General features: G+C 43.3%; 1 protein-coding gene across 1 annotated transcript in view; it reads right to left on the reverse strand.

Annotated features, from left to right (window-relative positions):
- Positions 1-3661: 3661 nt before the first annotated feature.
- The window catches only part of LOC133141865 (macrophage mannose receptor 1), a 31063-nt gene continuing 11221 nt past the window's right edge, over positions 3662-23503 (reverse strand). The window contains exons 21-50 of the mRNA XM_061262660.1: positions 22956-23102; positions 22273-22407; positions 21311-21465; positions 20765-20909; positions 20147-20201; positions 19631-19697; positions 19416-19549; positions 18897-18940; positions 18535-18708; positions 17922-18076; positions 17692-17805; positions 17092-17207; positions 16447-16601; positions 16077-16297; positions 15326-15500; positions 14398-14619; positions 13609-13778; positions 12316-12386; positions 12099-12199; positions 11265-11384; positions 10698-10853; positions 10299-10450; positions 9969-10068; positions 9047-9282; positions 7939-8119; positions 7161-7409; positions 6056-6226; positions 5439-5498; positions 4884-5005; positions 3662-4755 (exon numbers count right to left, since the gene is read on the reverse strand). Of these exons, the coding sequence (XP_061118644.1) occupies positions 4720-4755; positions 4884-5005; positions 5439-5498; positions 6056-6226; positions 7161-7409; positions 7939-8119; positions 9047-9282; positions 9969-10068; positions 10299-10450; positions 10698-10853; positions 11265-11384; positions 12099-12199; positions 12316-12386; positions 13609-13778; positions 14398-14619; positions 15326-15500; positions 16077-16297; positions 16447-16601; positions 17092-17207; positions 17692-17805; positions 17922-18076; positions 18535-18708; positions 18897-18940; positions 19416-19549; positions 19631-19697; positions 20147-20201; positions 20765-20909; positions 21311-21465; positions 22273-22407; positions 22956-23102 (4139 nt within the window). The 3' untranslated portion in view covers positions 3662-4719. The remainder of the gene's footprint in view (positions 4756-4883; positions 5006-5438; positions 5499-6055; positions 6227-7160; positions 7410-7938; positions 8120-9046; positions 9283-9968; positions 10069-10298; positions 10451-10697; positions 10854-11264; positions 11385-12098; positions 12200-12315; positions 12387-13608; positions 13779-14397; positions 14620-15325; positions 15501-16076; positions 16298-16446; positions 16602-17091; positions 17208-17691; positions 17806-17921; positions 18077-18534; positions 18709-18896; positions 18941-19415; positions 19550-19630; positions 19698-20146; positions 20202-20764; positions 20910-21310; positions 21466-22272; positions 22408-22955; positions 23103-23503) is intronic.

The following is a 23503-nucleotide window of genomic DNA, read 5'->3' on the forward strand; positions in this document are numbered from 1 at the left end:
TTCTCCAGCTGGTTCCTCCTGTATAAGGGCCTCTCTCTCTACAGCTGGTTCCTCCTGTATAAGGGCCTCTCTCTCTACAGCTGGTTCCCCCTGTATAAGGGCCTTTCTACAGCTGGTTCCTCCTGTATAAGGGCCTCTCTCTCTACAGCTGGTTCCTCCTGTATAAGGGCCTCTCTACCGCTGGTTCCCCCTGTATAAGGGCCTCTCTCTCTACAGCTGGTTCCCCCTGTATAAGGGCCTCTCTACAGCTGGTTCCCCCTGTATAAGGGCCTTTCTACAGCTGGTTCCCCCTGTATAAGGGCCTCTCTCTCTACAGCTGGTTCCCCCTGTATAAGGGTCTCTCTACAGCTGGTTCCCCCTGTATAAGGGCCTCTCTCTACAGCTGGTTCCCCCTGTATAAGGGCCTCTCTCTCTACAGCTGGTTCCTCCTGTATAAGGGCCTCTCTACGTGGCTGGTGAGGGCCGCAGTGTCTCAGCTTCTCTGTGGGCTGAATGAGTATGTGGCCCTACGGCATGTGAAATGGTGGGTAACTTTTTGTCACATCCCTATTCAAACCTATTTTGCGTGCCAATGTTTTCTCCTGTGGTTATTTATTATAATTATTTTTATTATTATTGTTATACTGTGATTATTATTTAATGAAATCCTTAGCTTGGTAAACTAGGTTTTGCATTAAAATGTTTGAGCCCAGTGGTCCGTTGATTCTGCCCTGCATCTGATTGCAAACAAAAAAAAAAAGTAATAAACCAACCTGCTTATGCACTGGTGAGTCAATCAGTTTGTATTTTATTAAGGAATATTAGACGTGTCACTGGTAAAGTAGATCCCTGGACAATAAGTATATTCAATATTTTATTAGGTATTTCTAATTGGCATATTTCTTTTACAGCCATATGGATTTAGGCAGTAATGGAAACATTTTTTGGCATCTTATTTTGCCATTGCACAGTAAGCTGGGTCCATTCTTGTGTTGACTCATAATTGGTTTAAATTAATGACTTGTTATACTTTGCTGATGTGAACACCAGTTCAGTTGAATAGGCCAACTATTGAACTATCATCCCGTCGTGCTTGGGAAGTAATATTTTGTAAAATGACGTACAAATCAGGTAGCATAAAACGGAGGCCTTGCCCTGGACCCAGTGTTCAGACAGGAGTTAGTCTACCCCATCTGTTTCTGCACACCGAGGTGGCTCTCAATGTTGTTTCGATAACATGGACATTGCTTCTGTGCTTACGAACACACTTAAATCTGCACCTGGTACGTTCAGTCTCCAACAGCACCATTAGCTCACTTAGCCACGTGACCATTAATTGAACATTTTAAGAAAATTCTTGGGAGTACAATGAGTTTACACCTGTTATTAGGCGTGCAATTAACTGTAGATTTCCATTTTTTATATGTAGCCAGACATTTTACATTCTCCTGAAAATGAAAAGTGTGCCTTAGAGAAACAACCCCCCCCCCCTCTCTCACACAGACACACACACACCCTGAAAATACTTTGTAAATATTCGGCGGCCACTGTAATTCAGATATGAAATAATTCCTGGCACAATCCCCTGATTCAAACAGGTGGGTGATAAGTGTAGGAACCCATTTGATCTTTTGAAGGAAACTCAAGCCAACATTCAGGATTTCTCTTCTTGTTCTTATGTTGTAAATAGAATTGCAAAAACAATTTTTTTTTTTCCCAAAGCATTATCATTTTGACATCTATGTATTAAAGCACAGACAAAGAAAGCTGGAAATGTGTACATATCTATTTTATTTTTTATCAAATTCATTATCTTCCGTTTTGTTGTGAATAGGCTTTAATATACGTCGATTTTACTGGCCTGATGGTGGCTGGTGTGGGGCTGGATGAGCCTGTTTTAGTGGTGATGAGAAGCCATGGGATTATTGTATGCAACACCATGCTGATGTACTCGCATCCTACAGATGTGCAGCAGAGTGACAGAGCTGGGGAACGTCCTGGTAGCCTTCTGTAGCTACTGCAGAACATTTCAATTAAAAAATGATGTCTAATCTAAGTGTCTTAACCTTTCCATTTTCACATCGATTGTATCAGAATACTGTGGCTGTTGCAGCAGGACTTAAAACTACTTAAAATAATGAAAGCGGAAATTTGGAATGATCGGTTTTCAGTGAATTTGCTACGCTGGATAAAATGCTGACTCCTCCCATTTGTTACGAGTGCCTGTTTACCCAGGGGACATCTAGACAGCTTTGCGAAATAACCTGTTCTGTTGGTAACATGAAGTAAAATGACATTACAGTTCACATCAATCATCAGGGTGACTGTTAACAAAGGGGCAAATCAGCAAATCATGCTGGCCACATGACGCTGTTGTGATGGGATTCTGAAGGTATTGTATCAATGTGCAAACATTCGCATTGTAATGGATTGAGTCGTATTGTAATGCAGTTTATTTTTTATGACCAAATGGAAATGTTCATGATTTCATATTGTATCCTCAATATTCTTACATTTTATTTCCATGGGCTCCTTAGTTTTTTGCCATTCAGCCTGTGTACATATCTGGATGGAAATGTTCATCTACACTGGAGCTGGCCAATATCAGTTGCTGCAGTTGCACTTTTTGGTTGAGTAAATTTTAAAAAATTCTTATAGAATTAATACAAAAATGTTAAATTGTACAAACCCTGTTGTCACAAAAAAAGTATGCCTGAAAACTGTTTCCTGTATCTCTGGATTAAAGTAAGGGACACGGCAATAATTTTTTGAGCAAAGAGTAAATGAAATTCAAAGATCAGATTTTTTGTGACTTAAGGGAAATTTGTGCAGTTTGCTGAATGGTTTTTGATGGTGGTGTTGAACTGGTGCACAAGATGGTTGAAGTAAGGGCCCCTGATATACACGTTCTGTCAGGGCTGTTCGGTTGTAGCTGTAATACGATATGGCACAGTAAAACAGAATATTCATTTATTGGGGTCGACTGGAAAGAACATTTGCTATTAAATTGGAAGATGCAGAGGCTGCATTGAAGCACAAAATATGGTATTTTTTGTATTTGTCATTTTTACTGTACAAGTTTGGAAGGTATGAAATGAGTACACTGGTACTGTGGATTTTAGGTTGACCATTTTTACGGAGTTCTCTGGTAAAATGTATGGATTAAAATGTATTTCAAGTATACTCAGTTTTTTTTTTTTTTTTTTTTTTTTCTGCCATTTTTGCGTTCTCAGCTTTGTAGAAAATGTCAATGCTGCACATCGGATGTTAAGAGAACCCTGTACAGTATGGTCTGAGCATTCTGTATTTGCACCAAAATGAAAATCATTGCTTTGTCCTGTTATTATTTTGCTTTTTAAGGTTTAATAATATTACTGTGCAAAATGTGGGAATACCCCCTATATGCAATGGTAGTAGACTGTGCTCAAAAATTGATTACAGGTCTAGACACACAAAAAGAACAGCGGTCACAAACCTATTCGATTATGTGGAAAGTGTGCAGAGTTATTTTGTAAGTTTCAGATGTTTTTGCCTTTAAGATGTGTAAATAGTTTGTGCTGCATTCTACAGGGATGTGTAAAAAGACTTGGTAGAGATTTTAGTTGAAGATACCCCAGCATTTTTTTTTTTTTTTTTTTCTTCCCAAAGAAGACATTTTGCAGAAGTTTAGTAGCTGGGTCGCTACAGATCATGAACTGGTCTGAGAAGAGAACTGTTAAATGGCTCAACAGTGCATTTCTACCCCCTTGACCAGTAAACTGTAATATAAAATATTTCAAAAGAAGCAATAAAGTTGGGAAACCATGCAGTGTCTTTATTTTGTTCACAAAACTATGTAGCAGGGAAACAAAAATACCTAAACTTTTATAAACCTTTTAACTATATCAAGCATTTCTAAAATTGCTGCATATTCTGAAATTAAGTAAATGTACAGCATCTACATACTTAAACCTTGTGATTGAAAACAGAAACACTGAATTCTGCCATTCAGACTATATAATGAATTTATCTCTGAATAAATTACAATACTGCATTTCTGAGATCGGAGAGAGTGGGGCAATGATAATGACTATGAGCAAGTTGTCTCACTGTTAATTTCTCCAAAACGAGGCACTACCTCAAAAATATACATTGAATAGCCATGCTGTGTAAACGGGTCAACTTCCTGTTTACATGTGGTCAAAATCACTAGTTGAGGATGTTAATGTTTTTGTAAATTGATTATTATATATACATATAGTTTGGGGAAACCGTGACGTAGCTATAACTGTATATCTGTAACTGACGTGGCTTCGAAATATCGTTTCAAAGGGCAAGGACATTCTGTGTGACGGTTCCCCGTCTTTTACACTTTTTCTATCCACTGCTCAGAGCCGATTGGCACTAATGGGGCAGGCCGTCAGAAGTGCACACCCTCTACTTAACCATCTATAACTGCTGAAATAAGATATGTGCCTGATCCTCCATTCTTTCATTTGTGTGACATTAATTCCATTGTGATGTATTGTTGGAAAAGAAATGTAAGAGAGTGAAAAGTGTGATGGAGCAAAGTGTGAAGAGAGCCCCACTCTCCCCCTAGAGGAGTTCAGAAATGAGCTTCATATTTATTCATGCCATCCTCTGGGACACCAAGAACATTAAAAGATACTGATCTTACAAAAAGTTGACGATACATTTTCCAGCAGCAGTGCTTTGGTTAAATGAACAGAAGAAATGGTCCTGCAGTACCAGTTTTTAAGATTATGACCGTCCAAAGTTGGGGTTGTTGAAATTAGCCTGCAACTCAAAAACAAATTAATGTCAATAATGAGTTAATAATGGCTATGATCATTTGATTATTTAGTAAAAGCATACATTGAAGCTTTCTCTGCCAGGTAAATGAAATAAAAATCAGTGCTACTCACCACATCAATGTTCTTTGGAAGCATGCTTGGTCTCCAAATTTTAATTATGTAGTAACTCAGTCCAAGTACCAAAGCACACAAAACCACAGCCCCAATGATTGCTCCAGCAATTATTCCACCATCTTAAAAAAAATAGGGCAAAGTTGAGACCTATACCTATACCTTTATCTTTTTTTTTTTTTTTTTTTTCAGATGAGAAGTGAGAATATTTTGTGAAAAACAAACTTACATAGGTTTTGTTCATAGGTTTGAATAACATATTTCAGTTTGATTTCTTCTGAATCTGGACCATCCAGAAATTCAACTGGACTAAGCTAATTCAATGGATGACTTTTTGAGTTTCAGGTGTGAATTTTGGCCACAAAATGTTTTTGGTGTTTATACTGTACAAATTATATAGCCATCATTTTAATGTAATAATTCTCTGTTTCTAGTTCTATAATGATTGTAATCTGCATTTTAGTTTTGGGTCATCTGTAGTACAAGTACACACGCTCCATCTTTTTCGTGTGACATTTCTGTTAAAATTGAGTATAAAATGGACATTCTACTTACTATCTACTGGAGGTGGATCTGTAGGGATAATTGGATCGCCATTTTCATTTGTGTTAAAGACTGTTGGAGAGAAGTAATGCGGACATGTTATTTTCTACACACTGTAGTGATGATCAGCTGTGGCCTGTCCCTTTTTAAGCTAAGATTTTGCAGCTTTAAAATGAAATATAGGCGGCACGGATGGTGCAGTGGGTAGCACTGCCGCCTCACAGCAAGGAGGTCCTGGGTTCGAATCCCCGTCGGCCGGGGCCTCTCTGTGCGGAGTTTGCATGTTCTCCCCGAGTCTGCGTGGGTTTCCACCGGGTACTCCGGTTTCCTCCCACAGTCCAAAGACATGCATGTTAGGCTGATTGGAGAGTCTAAATTGCCCGTAGGTATGAGTGTGTGAGTGAATGGTGTGTGTGCGCCCTGCGATGGACTGGCGACCTGTCCAGGGTGTATTCCTGCCTTTCGCCCAATGTATGCTGGGATAGGCTCCAGCCCCCCTGCGACCCTGATCAGGATAAGCGGGTTCAGATAATGGATGGATGGATGGATGGATGGATGGATGGATGGATGGATGGAAAATGAAATGTATGTGTATATTTTGCTTTATTGCCAGGGGGAATGGGTCTCACATTTGCGGTGCTGGCAGGCGTAGCCTCTCTTCTGCATGCAGTTGTTGTCGTTCCACGTCCCTTCCGGATACATCTCCACACACTTCTCATTTCCCATGTCGCCCTGGTTAGGTTCCCCAGGAGCCCAGTTCTGATAGGCCAGGCTCGTCAAGTCAGTCCAGGCCCAGCCAACTGGAACACAATTACAGATGATGTTGTTGTTGTTGTTTTTTAAATGACTACAGTCTTATATTTGTACATTGCTGATTCCATGCTGTTTGGATTTTTTTTTTTTCTAGGTCACATGACCTAATAACTCTCAATCAATATGGAATAAATATACTATGATTCCCGCACAACACCTCTTTTCATTGTCAATATGTGCTTCCTAGTGTTTCAACAAATTTTTTAATGGAAAAATAATGTCTTTTTTTCCCAATAACTTCTAGATCACATGACCCAGTAACTCAAAACCAAAATCAACTACTACTATTAATCCCACAAAAGGCACACCTTTGTCTGTTGGCAATTTTTTCCTATTCTATTTTCAGTGTTTTCATAAATATTTTACTGGAAATAATAAGAACATATTTCTTTTATTTGAAAAAAATCAATAAAAATCAATAGCAATTAAATAAATGAAAGCCAATAACGCTATTCGCTAACTTAAAAAAAAATGTTTTATCCAACATTAAACAAATAATTTTGTTTCAGTGTGAGACTATAACATATTAACCTTTTAAAATACAAATAGTTTACCAATGAGTTATTACTTGTCTGTCATTCCTGGCCAGTTTGGAACATGCGTGTCTATGGGGTAGCAGAACGAATGGTGTGTCTAATATGATGTGTGAAGCAATGAATATTCATGAGGTACGCCCATGTGACGGAATATGCTGATCCATTCTGAGGCTTTCCTTATGTTCTCCCTTGTGGACCATCTGTGTCTGGCTCATTATTCCAGTACACCAATTAAGCATTTTACAGTGCACTGACTGTACTGGGAAGAACATCTGATTCAAGTGAGAACAAATGGCCGTTTCATCCTGTAAGGGCGTTTCTGCAACCACAATGCGCCGTCACCAGACAAGACATGGAGGGGGAGGGCGGGGGGGGGGGGACGTACACCAACGGTCCCTGGTGAGTCCGATCCAGACGTTGTGGTACTTGGTGTAGTTGATGTTCCTGAGGAACTCCGTCTCGGCCTTGCTGTGGACCGAAGCCAGGTCTCCGTGCAGCAGCTGGCAGAAGTGCCTGGAGTCGGGCCAGGAGAAGCCCTCCCGCCCGTTGTAGATGAAGTAGCAGTTTCCCCCGAACGGCCACCAGCCGTCCCGGCAGTTCCCGTCCCCAGGAGCCGGGGTCGCGGGAGGCTTCTCTGAGGAAGGAGGAATGGGCGGAATGCTCCGGAATGACTCTCTATAACCGCCGTGCTAATAACAACAGTAATGCCAATAATGCCATGCGGGCGGCCTGTAGCGTAGTGGTTAAGGTAAAGGACTGGGACACGCAACGTCGGTGGTTCTAATCCCGGTGTAGCCACAATAAGATCCGCACAGCCGCTGGGCCCTTGAGCAAGGCCCTTAACCCTGCATTGCTCCAGGGGAGGATTGTCTCCTGCTTAGTCTAATCAACTGTACGTCGCTCTGGATAAAAGTGTCTGCCAAATGCCAATAATGTAATAACGTAATGTCATTTTCTATACATTCAATAGCGTTCAAATAAGTCCGACAGAGATTGCGATAGTCATCCAAACTGTACAACACGACACCGTGGACTAAAGTGGCCGCTGCGGTCCATCACTCAGCTCCATATTATTCATACTCTCGCCAAACAAAATCCCCAAAATATTATGTGAACAAGAGCTGGGTCCTCTCTTGGGCGTGAGGGCGCGGTGGGCCCGGTACCTGTGGAGTACTTGCAGATGTAGCGCTTGGGCGCGCTGCAGCCCGTGTCGTTCCACAGGCCGTGCAGGCGCACGGAGCCGTGCATGCTCACGCAGCCCTCGTCCGCGCGGTTGCTGGGTTCGCCCGGGCCCCACTGCGTGAAGTACACGGGCCAGCCGTCCGTCCAGGTGTACGAGTTCCCCTGCGAAAACGCCAGAGTCGTTCAGAGTGCCGTACACACCGTGCCTACTCTGCTCTTGCCACGCTGTCTCACCCCGTTCTGGATATCCTCTCCCGCAGAGACGCGTTACTCGGTTACCCGGACAACTGCGCAGAGTAAAGCCCGGAACCACTACAGTGCGGTCTGCAAGTATGTGGACAGTGACTCATTTTTTGTTTTTATTCGGTACTCCAGCAAACAAGCGGTCAAATTAACGCTGAACGTCTGCACTGTAACTATATAATTGAATGATTGTTTTCATTCAACACTGTACTGGAATACAGAGCGAAAACAAAAATAAATCAATAAATATGTCACTGTCCAAATACTTATGGACTGCACTATATTTTTACTTCTACGTCCGTAATCCAGAGTTCTTTATTTTTATTTATTTTTATTTTATTTATTTTTTTTGGGGGGGGGGGGGTGCTGGGTTTTACTCGGTGCTTATCCAGCTAACCCTGTAATCCTGCTTTGTGAAACAGGCCCCAGGTGCCTGGTTTCCACATCTATGGATTCAGAAAATATACATATTTAAACATCTTTTCGTTTTTTTTATAGGAGAAAAAAGGGTGCCAGGGGTGGGCGAGTAAATTCTACATTATAATGAAAAAAAGACGACAACAAAAAAAAGACTATTGCCAGCACAGCTTTGTCACTAACTTCATGAAATACCACCAGTCAGATTCCTGCTTAGTGCTTAGAAAGTTTCCTGGTGTACATTTGAAAATGTTAGCAATTTTCTAAATGAATGCTGTTGGGCCAGCAGGGGGCACTCTTACTCTTGGACACAAGTGCAACATGTGGACATTTTCTTTTCTTTTGCTCCAAAACGCTTAATATTTCATGACAAATTGTACTGCTAGTAATGTTTTGTTAGAGGAATCGTAGTTGCGACTTTAGTCGTACCTTTCGCCGGAGTCCGATCCAGGCGTCGGTCTCGCCCTTAAGTACAGCCCCAGACACAAAAGCCTGGTCGTAGCTGGAGTCGATGCTGGCCAGGTTGCCTTTGTCCTCTTCACACGCACTTTGGGCTGCCTCCCACGTCTTAGCCTCCTCCGCCAGCTTGTAGCAGTTATTTTGCCAGGAAGTGTAGCCTGCGGGGCAGTGGCTGCTCGTGGGCGGCGGTGCAGGTATGCTGCTCGCTGGGTGAGGCAGAATGGAGCGCAGTGAACACACACACTCACAGCCTGGATGAGCTCATGGACAAGGCTCACTTTCTGAAACTGTTTCACGTCGTAGCAGTAGTCAACCACATTCTGTAAAAAAAAATAGTTACAAGCACAGCTTTTGGAGGGCATTACTCCGAGTGTCCTCGCTCATAACGGAATGTTTAAATTAAGTTCAGCTTTTAAATGGTAAATGGACGGCATTTATATAGCGTTTTATCCATTCACACTCACACACCAACAGCGATAGCCTGCCGTGCACGGTGCCAATCAGCTCGTCGGGAGAAATTGGGGGTTAGGTGTCTTGCTCAGGGACACAATAACATTCCGACTGGCAGATGACTGCTCTTACCTCCTGAGCTAATATCACCCATTTATGCCGTTGGTCTGAGGCATGTGGACTGCTTCTGTGATTTTAATGCAACAAGAAAGCAAACTCCTCTTCAAGGGGTCATGCATAATGTGATATTGTTCACAAAGTATGAGCAGCATGTATTCCAAAGCTACAGCGTGCTCTTTTTCACACAACGTTGTTTCGGAAGGAAACACCATTTCATTACATTATTGTACAGTAAATTGGAAACTACCGTACAACCCAAAGGGTGGAACAAAGGACTCCTCTGGAAGAGTTTGTCGGTAGGTCCCCTGAGGGCGAAACTCACATTTCTTCATGTAACAGACCCAGCCTCTGCTTTCGTGACATTTCTCATCGTTCCAGCGGCCAGTGACCAGGATGTTATGGTTCACGGACGTGCAGTGTTCCTGGGGGGAAATAAGTCATTAATTTCTTCATAAATATTCTTCCAATACTTTTTTGGCCTTTGAACCTTTAATGTAAATATTCTGCTACACAAAGATCCAATAACATTGTGATTGTGTGGTTGATTTTTCTTTCTCCGTTTCTAACACATTTTATCACGTGTGCACCTGCTGAGGTCAGGCCAGAGGGAAGATGCATTTTAAGGAGCCAAGCAATGTACCCCACCCCTCACCCCTTGGTCTCCATTGCTTGGCTGTTTGTCGGCCCAGTTGGTGTACTTCACCGGACTCCCGTCGACCCAGGCGAATTTCCCCTCGTGCAGACTGTCAGACAGACCGATCCAAACGGGCATGACCAGGTCCTTAAGGTAGCTGGCCACAAAGTCTGTAAATGAGACGTGCGGAATGAGCTGAATATGCACAGCTACCGAATTGGACTAAATTCAGGGATGCCAAATCATGTTCTTGGAGCACAACTCATTCAACACCCAGAGATCTCATTGAGCTACTAATTAGTAGAATCAGGTGTGCCAAACTGGAGTTGAAACAAAAACCGACAGGACCGTAGTTCTCCAGGAACACGTGGGGGCGGCTCTGAACAAATTATTCTTGGATTAGCTACGACAGCTTACCGTTCTCATACCGACTGTCGATGACAGCCAGCTCGCCTTTCGGTGTCAGTTGGTTTCGGCACCAGTCTCGTGCAAAGGTCCAGTTGGCTCTAAACTCGTTCTGATCCTTGTGATCTCCTTTGAATATATAGCACTTATTCTCGAAAGGCTTCCACCCTAGGGAGAACAGTAAATCGATTGAACCGTGCCTTTTTATGGTAAATGGTAAGTGGTCGGCATTTTTATAGCGCCTTTATCCAAAGCGCTGTACAATTGATGCTTCTCATTCACCCATTCATACACACACTCACACACCGACAGCGATTGACTGCCATGCAAGGCGCCGACCAGCTCGTCAGGAGCATTTGGGGGTTAGGTGTCTTGCTCAGGGACACTTCGACGACACAGCCCGGGCGGGGGATCGAACCGGCAACCCTCCGACTGCCAGACGACTGCTCTTACTGCCTGAGCCATGTCGTTTGTGAGTGGTGATTTAGATTTAGAATGCACGAAGGCATTTCTGTTATTTGTAACAGTGTACTGTTTATTGGGGTAACATCAACGTCGCATGCAGTGAGGTCTCCTCACCTTCCGGGCAGTTTCCTGTCCAAGGCTGTGTGGGTCCGGGGGTAGGGGGAATTTGTCCAGGGTACCTTTTGCACACATAACCTGCACTGTCCCTGCCACAGTTCACATCATTCCAAGTGCCTGCAGAACAAGACGGGACATTACACACCTTGTGCCACGTGGGGCCATTTACCGTATGAGGAAAATAACTGTGCACAATAATGCATAATGTGTGATATATTAGAATTATATTTTTTAAGTCTTCAAAGACTTCGCCAGGGAATGAGCTTTATAGTGTAGATGTTTTATTGGCAAGTTACCCAACCCACCAATACTATGTGCGAGGTCTCTGTATCATTAACATTTCATCAATAAAAATACCAACAGCAATTATTTGTTTTCAGAAGTTTTCCCCTTTTTTCCCCAAATTGTGCCTTTTTTACGGCCACATTTTACGGACATACACCAGGAGCAGTACATTTTAAGATTATACACTTGGCTGGCACACATGGCTGCAAGAACCTCACGCCAGGTCACACAGTGCTGCAGGAGAAGTGGCACATGGTAATGGTATATCTCACTAATGGCCGGTCGCTTCTGCTTGAGGGACTTAAATCTGCCATTAATAAATCCATAAAAATTGTCAATAGAGTATGTTCAAAATGTAATGCTACCTTGGTGAATAGAAGTATAAATGTATTTCAAAAACATAAACATTCTCTCTCTCACAAAATTACAATGTTAAATGTTTGTTTTTGTATTATTAAATAAAATAAAAAAATAGAAAAACATTTCTCAGTAATTCCATCATTTGAATGGTAGTGTAAATGTGGATAGTTAGTGTGGAGAAAGTACCTGGGTACTGCTTCATCTGCACACACTGCTCCTCTCCATTGGCGTTATTGGGCTCCCCTCCCGCCCAGTGAACATATGTGACCGGGGAATTGTCCACCCAGCTGTGGAGGGGGAGTGGTGGAATTAGTGGCTTAGGCCGACAACACCGTAGCCTACCTACGGCACGTATTACAAAACTGTAACCCAGTAATCATCATGGAAATGAGCAACAGCGTACATATATTCTCCTCCTGCGACCCCAGCCATTATCATCCCGATCCATCCTGCGCTGACCTGCCCTGTCCCAACCTGCAACAACAAGACAGGCCAGAGAGTCATTACATTACATTACATTACATTAACAGCATTCGGCAGACGCTTTTATCCAGAGTGATGTACAGTTGATTAGACTAAGCAGGAGACAATTCTCCCCTGGAGCAATGCAGGGTTAAGGGCCTTGCTCAAGGGCCCTGCTCAAGGGCCCGACGGCTGTGCGGATCTTATTGTGGCTACACCAGGATTAGAACCACCGACCTTGCGTGTCCCAGTCATTTACCTTAACCACTACGCTACAGGCCGCCCCACTCAACACCTCCACTCACATCTGTCAGTCAAATCCACGGATCCGTCCAGTACGTCTATTTCAAGTAATGCGATTGCCAATTGTATTTTCTGGCATGTAACGCTGAATTACATATTAAACATGCCAAGGATATCCTAAAACTGCATTACCCAGACATACGGTCAGATCCAAAAGTCCACCATAATCTTGAAGGCAAACTGGTATTCATTTCATACAGTAAAATAAGAATAATACTTACACTTTCCTAAATTATATTAATAAATAATAAATAATATTATTAATTTAATAAATGTTTGCATATAATACATATTTATACAGTGCTGCTGTATGAGAAATACTACTATGAGTAGTACTCCTTTATGTAGCAAATGAAATGGTCAATATCCACCATATACTGTATATATTTCATATATGCATTTCAATTTCAGTATAGATTTTGGCTTACAAAACTTAGATTTTCCATTTAAGTACCCATTCCTCACTAAGTACCCATTCCTCACTAAGTACCCATTCCTTACTCCTGAACATCGCAAAACACTTTGTTTTTAGCATCAAGTTGCTTTCCTGACCATAATCCAAAATCAAACCTATAGTAATCAAATCAAATAAAAGAACTATAGCCCAAAAAAAATGAATGATTAAAATGAAATATAGAAGTAAAACTAGGATAAACAAAATTAAAAAAAAACTATTAAAAAAATAAAACATTATAGTCAGTCCAGTGTATTCACAAAGGCCAAGTACACAGCTGTGAATTCCATAGTGGAGGATTTTTTAAATTATGGAATGTCAAATTCCTTAATATTGCCAATTAGCAAGTGGATAGGCTACAGCAGCATAATACTTAACAAGTCAGAAAAAACTAAAAAACTGTGTAATGAGTGTAATAATAACCTAGTGCAAAGTGCTCACTGAGTGTACACAGTACATTAGCAACATTGTGCTTACCATACTGTTGACAAATGCCTGCTCATCCTGGTCATTGATGGACACTAGGTAGGCTTGGAGCGCGCGGCATCTATGCATGGCGGTGTGGAAGTCCACGATGTCGGTGTCATTGTAGTAGTAGCAGATGCCATTGTTTTTCCGCCAGCCAGGGTCAGAGCCACACTCAGGTGCTGTGAGAAAATAATGCTCCATGTAAGAGAGTTTGTCACTTCATCTTAATGCCCTGCCAAACACCCATCCATCCATCCATCCTTTATCTTAACCCGCTTATCCTGAACAGGGTCCCAGGGGGGCTGGATCCTATCCCAGCGTACATTGGGCGAAAGGCAGGAATACACCCTGGACAGGTCGCCAGTCCATCGCAGGGCACACACACCATTCACTCACACACTCATACCCATGGGAAATTTTTTACTTGGATGTATACGTTTCCGCCATACAGTGATCAATCAGCACTCATGCACTAACCTACAGCTGATAATGTCAGTAAAGCGGGAACAATGACAAACTCAACCCATAGGACAGCAGAGCATGGGCTTCTCCCCTACAGCCGGGCTCCTCCTGAGATTTCTTCCCATCAGGGAGTTTTGCCTTGCAACTGTCTGAGGGTTCTTCTCCCCACTAGGGAGTTTTTTTACCTTGCGCTATCTGGGGACTCAGGGCTGGTACTTTTTTCTTCCCTTCTGTTACTCTGTGAAGCATCTTTGCGACAGTCCTCTGTGGAAAGCACTATACGCAAATAAAATTGAATTGAATTGAACTGAAACAACAGGAGAGCATGTTGCTCACCTGGCACAGGTGGAGGGGGTCCCGGGGGAATGATGGGCGTCTTCCCCTTGGCGATCTCGCAGACCCAGTCCTGATGGGCGTCACAGTTGAGGTCGTTCCACCACGACGAGCCGTTGACCGTGCTCACCATCTCCACACAGTTCTCCCGGCCCTCGTGGTTGTTTGGTTCCCCGCGACCCCAGTTGGTGTGGCTGACAGCCGATCCATCGGTCCACTGGTAACCTGGACCATTACATTTACATTTACACTTTTATCCAAAACGACTTTTACTGTCGAGTAGACAGCTGAGTAGACTAAGCAAGACTGGAGCAATGTGGGGTTAAGGACTTTCGTCAAAGGTCCAACTGTTGCACAGATCTTATTGTGTCTCAGTAAAGCACCTTAGCCACTAGGCTAGATGCTGCCTCAGTATGCTGATCCAACATGACAGTTGAAAGTTTTTTTCAGACAATGTTATCAACTTAAATCAATCATGTTCGAAATGTAATGCACAGGAATGTGATGCACAAGCTACTCATATAGAATGATGCACAATATATTTCTAAAGGTCATTTGACTCCTATACACACTCCATATTGTTGGAGTTAAAATGTTACATTTTATTTTATATACTTTATGGGTGTACATCAATATTATCCATAGTTCATAATGACCTGTTTTACCTTGTAGCTTAGATGGGAGGTGGCCTTGGCTTTCTCTCTCTCTAGCAGGAAATCTAACCTTATTAACCATATGTGGGAGACCAGTGAACATAACAAATCATGATTTGCTTTAAGCCGAAGGTAAACACCAAGTGATGTGAAATTATTGTCAGAGGGATGGCCCCTCCGTGGGACTTTGAACATAAATCTTGCTGTGCAAACTAACTGCCCTTGGGCAGAATAAAGACGGCCAATCGTTTACAAGATAGTAAAGCTCCTGTACATGCCTCCCTCTATGGCGTTGTGCTGCAGGCCGATCCATTTGGTCTTGCCCTTGGAGTACGTGGACAGGAAGGTCTCCTCCTCTGCGTTGTGGATGCTCACCAGCTCCGCGCCCCTGGCTCTGCAGTCCTCACCAGCCGCATTCCAGCTCTTCTTCTCGGAGAAGTCCACCATGAAGAACTGCAGGAGAATACACACATGACATCGTATAAAAGTGACCGTGAAACAAAACCGACTGATCACAACTTAAGGGTACATGAATTACATGACATTAACATAGTCGTTAACATGAATGCAAATGGATTCTAATTTAAAATATAAGTATTTGTCCAGTATTTATCCTGAAAGATCATATAATTATTCCCTCTTGGTATTTGTATCTGCATTTGTAACTTAAAGACATCTGTGGGCAACATTGGTAGGATGCCATTTCTTCGGCAGCCACTTAACACATTTATAGTATTAACAGCAAACTTAAAATAGTCATTTTGTTTTTCCCTTCTTCTCCTTTTCATTTCCATTTTTTGTATTGCTTTGCAGTTTTATTTACTTCAGGGACCATTCGGCTCAGATTCAGGGGTAGCAGCAACAGTGGAAACCTCTGATATGGGCAGTTACAGTTTGAATTAGAGCCACTGTGACCTTTAACCTCCTCCGGCCACTGCACAGCCAGGTGTAGGTTGGGTGGATGGGATGGCAGTTCTGAGATGAAGTATATAACAGCCCTTTTCACCCGAGCGGTCAGGTCAGCTGCACCAAACGCACCTTGTAGCAGTTCCTAAAATGTGATTTGGATAACCAGCCTTCCTGAGATGAGCACCCATGCGCTGGCTCCGGCGTGGGGGCACGGGTGGGGGGAGAAAGACCGTCCCGCTGTCCCTCACACACGAAAGGGAAGGACTCCTCGCAGGGCTTGTCATCCCAGAAGCCACCTACGGGACCTGTCGTCATAGCAACGCAGGATCCGTCTCCACTGTCTGCAGACACCCGAGGCAACAGAGAGGAGGTAGATTCAATGTTCCGGTTAAAGTAAGGGGTCTGTCCTCACTTCCCTGGCTACAGCTCATATCTAAAACACAGCATCTTCTTCATGTTAAAGAAAAGGCAAAAGTGCGTCGGCTTGTACCTGGCTGGTTCCGGTCCCAGTGAGTAAAAGTGAGGGGCTCTCCGTTGTCCCAGACGTAATCCACCCCTCCAAAGATGCTCCCGTGGGCCCTCAGCCCGATCCACCAGAACCCACTGTAGGCCGCCAGCTTCACGGTGAAGTGGGACTGCTCGTATCTGGAACCCCATCACAAAGGAAATCACAAGTCACAGGCCTGCCTGACAGCGCTGCAAAAGTTCTCAGCAAACAGACAAGGCCAAAGCTTTTTACAATAACTCAAGCTATGTTTTGGTTGACCAGCACATACCCAGCTAGACCAGCTTCATGACCAGCTCAAGCGATGTTTTGGTTGACCAGCTCATACCCAGCTAGACCACCTTCATGACCAGCTTGGCCATGCTGGTTGACCAGCTCATACCCAGCTAGACCAGCTAAATACTCATAGTTGGATTTTACAGCAGGGTTGAGAACAAACCAGGCGAGGGTAAAGATTAGACAGGACGTATAATATACCAGAAAGTGTTCTCCGCTCTGACTGTGTACCCCTGAATGGTGTCCCCCTTTCCCAATTCACACTTCCCCTGCCGATTATCCTGGCCCGGTAAACAGTGCGCATGAAGCATGGTGCGCATGAAGCATGGTGCGTATGAAGCATGGTGCACTCACATATCCATGAGGTGCAGAAGTTTGCTGTCTCTCTGTTCACAGAAGGCCTTGGCCTCGGACCGTTTTTTTGGCGTCTCCTCCATCCAGTAGCAGGCGTAGGCATAGGCATCCCAACCCTGCATGGAGGAGCAAAAATAACAGGTACGGGATTACAGCCACCATGGTTTACCTTTATGGTGGTTCAATCGGCTACAGGCACGGACATACATTACATTACATCACAGTTATTTAGCTGACGCTTTCATCAAAAGCGACTCACATTTTGATTAGTTTAATTCAGTTTTATTTTGCAGAATTTAAAGAAATACAACAAAAATGACAAATAACAAAATAATAAACAGTGCAGGAAGAGGCAGAAAGCCAAATATTTGAAGCCTCCATCTAAAGATTGTTAAAATAACGCAGATTGATTAAACCAAGCAGAGCACAATCCCCACAGGAGCAATGCGAGGTTAAGTGCCTTGCTCAAGGGCCCAACAGCTGCACTGATCGTAACGTGGCTACACCGGGGATTGAAGCACCAACCTTCCAGGTACCAGTTATGTAACTTAGACAGTAGGCTAGAGGCTGCTCTTATACATGTGGCTGGGTTGAACTCACCAGTGGGCAGCCATAGACAGTTGGAGGAACTGATGGTGCGGGATAGTGGCCTTTGGGCTTCTTGCAAATATACGTGTTCAGTTCTGTGCACGGCACGTCATTCCACCTACCAGTCTAGGAGAAAACAAACGCGGTGCAGCATTTTCCTCAAGTCAACTTTTGTAGGACAGAAAATGTAAAATCACTGCAATGTTTCAGACCGAACTTAAAAAAAAGACCCAAGTTCGTACCTGGTGTAACATCTCTACGCAGTCCTCGCTGAACCCTGCATGGTTGTTGGGCTCTCCTGGTGCCCAGTGAGTGAAATGGACCATGTGATGATCGGACCAGATGAAGAAGCCCTGGAAGCTCATATCGTTCAGGCCGGTCCATACGTCACTGGTGGCTACAAAACGACATCACTAACCGATCAATGATGAATTAAAAAATCACTCTGCTCGAGACTACAGGTACTCTTTAAAGTCGGGCTAGTCACATTTCCATTAGTGTGTCCATAGTCCATTCATAGAACTCAGTACACAATATTTGTGTTAATTTCCGAACGGGTATAGTAACTATGTATAAAATAAGTTATTTGGCTCAATAAAACACTTGACTTTTACTTACGCAACACTTTGAGGAAATATTAAAACCGGGTTACAGTTGTTGCTATACAGTTAGAACTAGCTATATTCACAATGAAGCCCCGATACCTGTTCATTAATGGCAAGATGTCATGCTAACTCAAATGATGTACTTCCACTTTTGCCGGTCTTTGTGGGTAATTTATGCACCTATTCTTAGGGCTCCATGAACGTTTCCAAGGACGGCTAGTGACTCAAGGGATACAGACGACATGATTACCCAGGTAAAGGTAGCTCTCGAGCCAGCTTTGCTCCGTCAGGGACAGAATCGACACCAGGTCTGCGCCCAGCTTCTTGCACTCCACTCGAGCATCAGTCCACGTTTTCATGTCAGTGGAGGGCTTGTAGCAGAAGTCACCGAATTCATACCAGTCAGGACCTGAGCATCTCAACTCTGTAATAAGGCAGCATTAGTCAGTGAGCACTCTCCACACAAAGCTCATTTAAACATTATTTAAACCATTATATGGTCCAATATGACCTTTTGATTTTCTATTATCAAAAAAGGGAAAAAGATTATCCATATTATTTGTGTTGTTTGTCGCTTTGACATGCAGGTCAATGTAGCGCAATCCTTCATACCTCCGTCTGCAAACACGTAAGATGACGCATAATTCAGATTATATCTGTGGAGGATGAGAAGGAAAAATCAGGAATATAGTGTTGACCGGGGACAGGAATGTAGAAATGAAAGGCAGTATAAATTCCATTCATCAGTACAGTTCATAAGTGAACTCACAAAGCGTGTGACCAGCGCTACACCTTTTACAGAGGTGGAAAATCCAGGTTCAGAAATTAAATGTCCTCCCAAGTATTTTGTTCCAATCACCTGGATCGGCTAATTAGCACAGTTCTTCAGTGAGGAGGTAGAATAATCAGTTGGGCGAGTTCATGGGTGGAAGGAACACACGGCAGGACTTTCAGTCTCTGACCCCCCCAGACTTTCCACCTCTGACCTTTTAACACATCTTCCTGTCAGAAACGGGATCAGCAACAATGGTAAGAAGACTGGCTGTCCTGCGTAATGTAATCACGCGGGCCGCATGCTGCAGGGTAAGAAAGCGCGAATGAGCAGGCGTTTCTCCCTGGTGCAGTACATACTCCCTGGAGGTGATGCCGTTCCTGGTTGAGCCCGGGTAAAAGGACTGTCCCGGCCGCTTCAACAGCGTGCAGTCCCCGCCGTTTTCATCCACGAGCGCCCCGGCATGGATCGCGGCCGCGCAAATCGTGGAATCCTGCGAGAACATTTCTGTAAGTAAGTACCCGGGAATAATTAGGTACGCAACAAATCGTAGCGATCCGATCTGTTTGCTTACCCCTCGGTACGTTTCGAATCCGTAGACGCCGTACGGCTGAGACGCACAACCAGCCGGGCAGTGAACTCTGAAATATAAGCGCACAGGTTAGTAAAATGATATGATCGAAATCCATGACCCTATTCTGTAGGGGTGACCTGGAACCATATGCTTTTGTGTAGTAGCCTATTATATTCAGCCTACATTGAAACTGTGTAAAACATCCAAGTGTAACCTCAATTTACATTACATTTTGGTTCTTAAAAACTTATATTAGATTAGTTTCTTCAGTATAACCAGTTCTGTGGCAGAAAAACCCTAGATCTTTAGATGGGAAAGTCCGCAATTCGGTGAATCTCAATACCACTGCTTAAGAGACAGTTAGGATTTTGATTAACTGATGAACACAAAAACCTTGACAAATGTTTAGCCCTAAACATCTGATTTACCATTAAATAATCATTGACAAAATGTACGAAGAAGGAATTCATTTTCAACACAGGAAATGATGAATAATTTCAGGTGTAGGTAACTTACGTCATTTTATCATTAAAGGCATTAAAGGAGGGCCTGGCATTACAGGAAACCGCGTCTGTAGATAAAATAACATCCTCGCCATTAGTGCCAAATAACCCTGCAGGGCGTGTAACCCAGCTCCTTGCTTTGCTGTCACAGTCGGCTATGGTTAAATGGTTTGCTTAAATGGTCATAGTGTGGTTAAATGGTTCGCTTTAATGGTCATAGTGTGGTTAAATGGTTTTCTTTCATGGTCATAGTGTGGTTAAAGGGTTTGCTTTCACAGTCGGCTGTGGTTAAACGGTTTGCTGTTACGGTCATAGTGTGGTTAAATGGTTTGCTGTCACAGTCATAGTGTGGTATGTAGTGGCGGCCTGTAGCGTAGTGGTTAAGGTAAATGACTGGGACACGCAAGGTCGGCGGTTCTAATCCCGGTGTAGCCACAATAGGATCCGCACAGCCGTTGGGCCCTTGAGCAAGGCCCTTAACCATGCGTTGCTCCAGGGGAGGATTGTCTCCTGCCTAGGCTAATCAACTGTACGTTGAGTCTGCCAAATGCCAATAATGGAATGTAATGCTGTCACGGTCATAGTGTGGTTAAACTGTTTTCTTTCACCGTCATAGTCTGGGTTGGCTTACAGTCGGGCTTGCACCCCAGGATGTCCAGACGAAGGCCTGCCTGCCCGTTGTACTGTAGAGGCAGAACTCGGATGTACTTTGCGGAGAAAGGGGTGCCAAAAAGCTGCATCTCTGGAGTGCTGCTGTCCGTGCTTCCAGGGAACGTCTGTTAGAGGGAAAGAAGTAACACTTTCTCATGAAGACTATTTCAGAAAACATATGAGAACCAAAAATAAATGAACTGTAGATTAATATAATATAGTACTGATATTCATTAAAACCTAAAACTTTAAAACAAACTCATATATTATTTTTTCCATTCAAATGTTATACGCAACAACTTTGCCCAAGTTGGACTTAATTGGTGAAAATAGATTTATATTTAATTAAAAATTTCATGAATAGTTACATTTAGTTAAATGCATTTAATCTCTTTTGTGGTTTCAGTGTGCTGAAAAGCCTATGCTCCTTTAGTAAGCTAGATAGCTAGATAGTTAGCTAACGGACACTAGTACCATGTTACTATGAGGCACTGTGAGATAGCTAGATTCATATGTTCACAGTTACCTTTCCATCTGTTGTGTAATCAGTCCATTGGATCCCATCCATGCTGCTCTGGATTTTGAAGGTCGTCACCCAATTTCCTGTGCCCGGACATCCTTGGATAGTTACACCAGTGACCTTTTTGGCCTCACCAAGGTCCACCTGGATCCAGGAGTTCACTTGAGTTGGGGAAAAGAGTAAGTTTTGGTCTATTACATGAAAGATTACTACACTGTATATTCTATGTCGTGGTTTTGACATAGACAATCCTGAAAAGACCATTATACTATACTTTGTGTTTGTCAGCTGATGCATTATATTTTGGAGCATTGGTTTATTATGAAGAATGTCGACTGAGAGGTTTTATAGAGAAACTCTGATTTGGGCCATTGTTAAAATAAAAAGACACATTTATTATTTGTCAATATTTTGGTACCTGTCATGCATATCATATTTACGGTAGAATAGTTATTCATTTTGGTGCATCAGTAATTCCCATTTATTTTAATATGCCTCTGGGAGGGCAGAAACTCTATACTCAAAAGATCAAGTAACCTGATCAAATTCAGTTTTGCTTGTGACCCTCAGTGAGGAAACTGATGCAGCACAATTTTTTACAGAAAACAGATCCTAGAACAAAGGTCCATCCACACCAAGAACGATAACTATAACAATAACTATAAACATGTAATTTAAAAAAAAGGCTCTAACATGGCGGAGTCAACACCACAACTGTAACGACAACGACAGTGACAATTTCAGAACCAGAGAGCTTTTTTTTCCCAACTGCGTGAACGATAAGCACTGACAGCCAATCAAAATCCATCTGGTGACACAGCGGAAAGGCTTCATACAGAAGGTCATCGTTCAGCAGTGTGGATGCTCACATCGTTTATGGTTATAGTTCTCGGTGCGGACGGGCCTTTGGGTAGCCGAATGAGGTCAGAAAGCAGAGCGGGGAGGACAGGTCTGTCTGGGGGTCGTACTCGGGGTAGATGGCATCCAGCAGGAGTTGCCGTTCAGACGGGCCTTCTGCGGCTCCATCCCGCTCCGGGACGAGGAGGCTGAAAGCTGTGCGTCGGTGACGTTGCCGTCCTCCACCCCCACGCCTCTCACGCACACTGAAAGCCAAACCAAACACACCGCATACTGTACGTCCAAAAAAAAAACGTCCCAGTGATTCAAAAATATATCAAACCCAGGCTCCATACGAGAATTTACGAACCGTAAAAATGTGTGGTTCGTTTAATAAAAGACTTTAATAGAACCTATACACTTGTAAATCGCTTTGCATTAAAAGCGTCTGCCAAATGATTAAAATGTAGATGTTAATACCTGTTACCAACTCAACCTATTGACCTGCGGACGATAGGCCGCCCCCATATAGCCGGGTTCCTCGTGAGATTTCTTCCCATCGGGGAGTTTTCTCTGGCCACTGTTTGAGGGTTTTTCATCCCAGTAGGGGGTTTATTTACCTCATGTGATATCTGAGGACTCAGGGCTGGTATTTCACTTATTTCCCTTCTATTACACTTTTAAAGCGTCTTTGAACTGAACTGAACTGAACTGAACTGAACTGAACTGAACTGAACTGAACTGAACTGAATTGTCAATATAAAAACCACAGCGCAATCCTCCTGGGCTGTGTGATTCACGAGGGTAGACGTACCATTTTGCTCACAGCTGAATACCACCTCCAGGTATTTGGAGATGTGGGAACAGGTGTCCTTATCGGTGTGAGCATACAGGAAGCAGAAAGGGCGATTGTCGCAGGCCTTTCGCACCAATGGCAAAGTACCTTCCACTGTGCATGTCTCTAGAGAGGGAAAAGCAGAGGTCTTAACAATGAAATAAAAAACATAAACATTAATACAAATATCACGTATTATGATCATTCAATATGTTCACTTACTTTCAGCATAGCTAAACATGCACATGGGAAGTGCAAGTCTTTTGAAAACCCTGTGGGCAGCGTGCAGCCTGGTACAAGACCGGGACCTAGAAGGTTGGTGGTTCAAGCCCTGGCATAGCTACTATAAGATCCACAAAGCTGTTGGGTCCTTGAGCAAGGCCATTAACCCCGCATTGCTCCAGGGGGGATTGTGCCCTGCTTAGTCTAATCAACTGGAAGCTGCTTTGGATGAAAGCTTCAGCTATTTCTCATTATTGTAAAAGCAGCCCTTTTTAAGTCAACGCGGAAGCTGGCATGGGACTAAT

Source organism: Conger conger, chromosome 12 (genome assembly GCF_963514075.1).
Source record: "Conger conger chromosome 12, fConCon1.1, whole genome shotgun sequence".
Classification (NCBI taxonomy): Eukaryota; Metazoa; Chordata; class Actinopteri; order Anguilliformes; family Congridae; genus Conger; species Conger conger.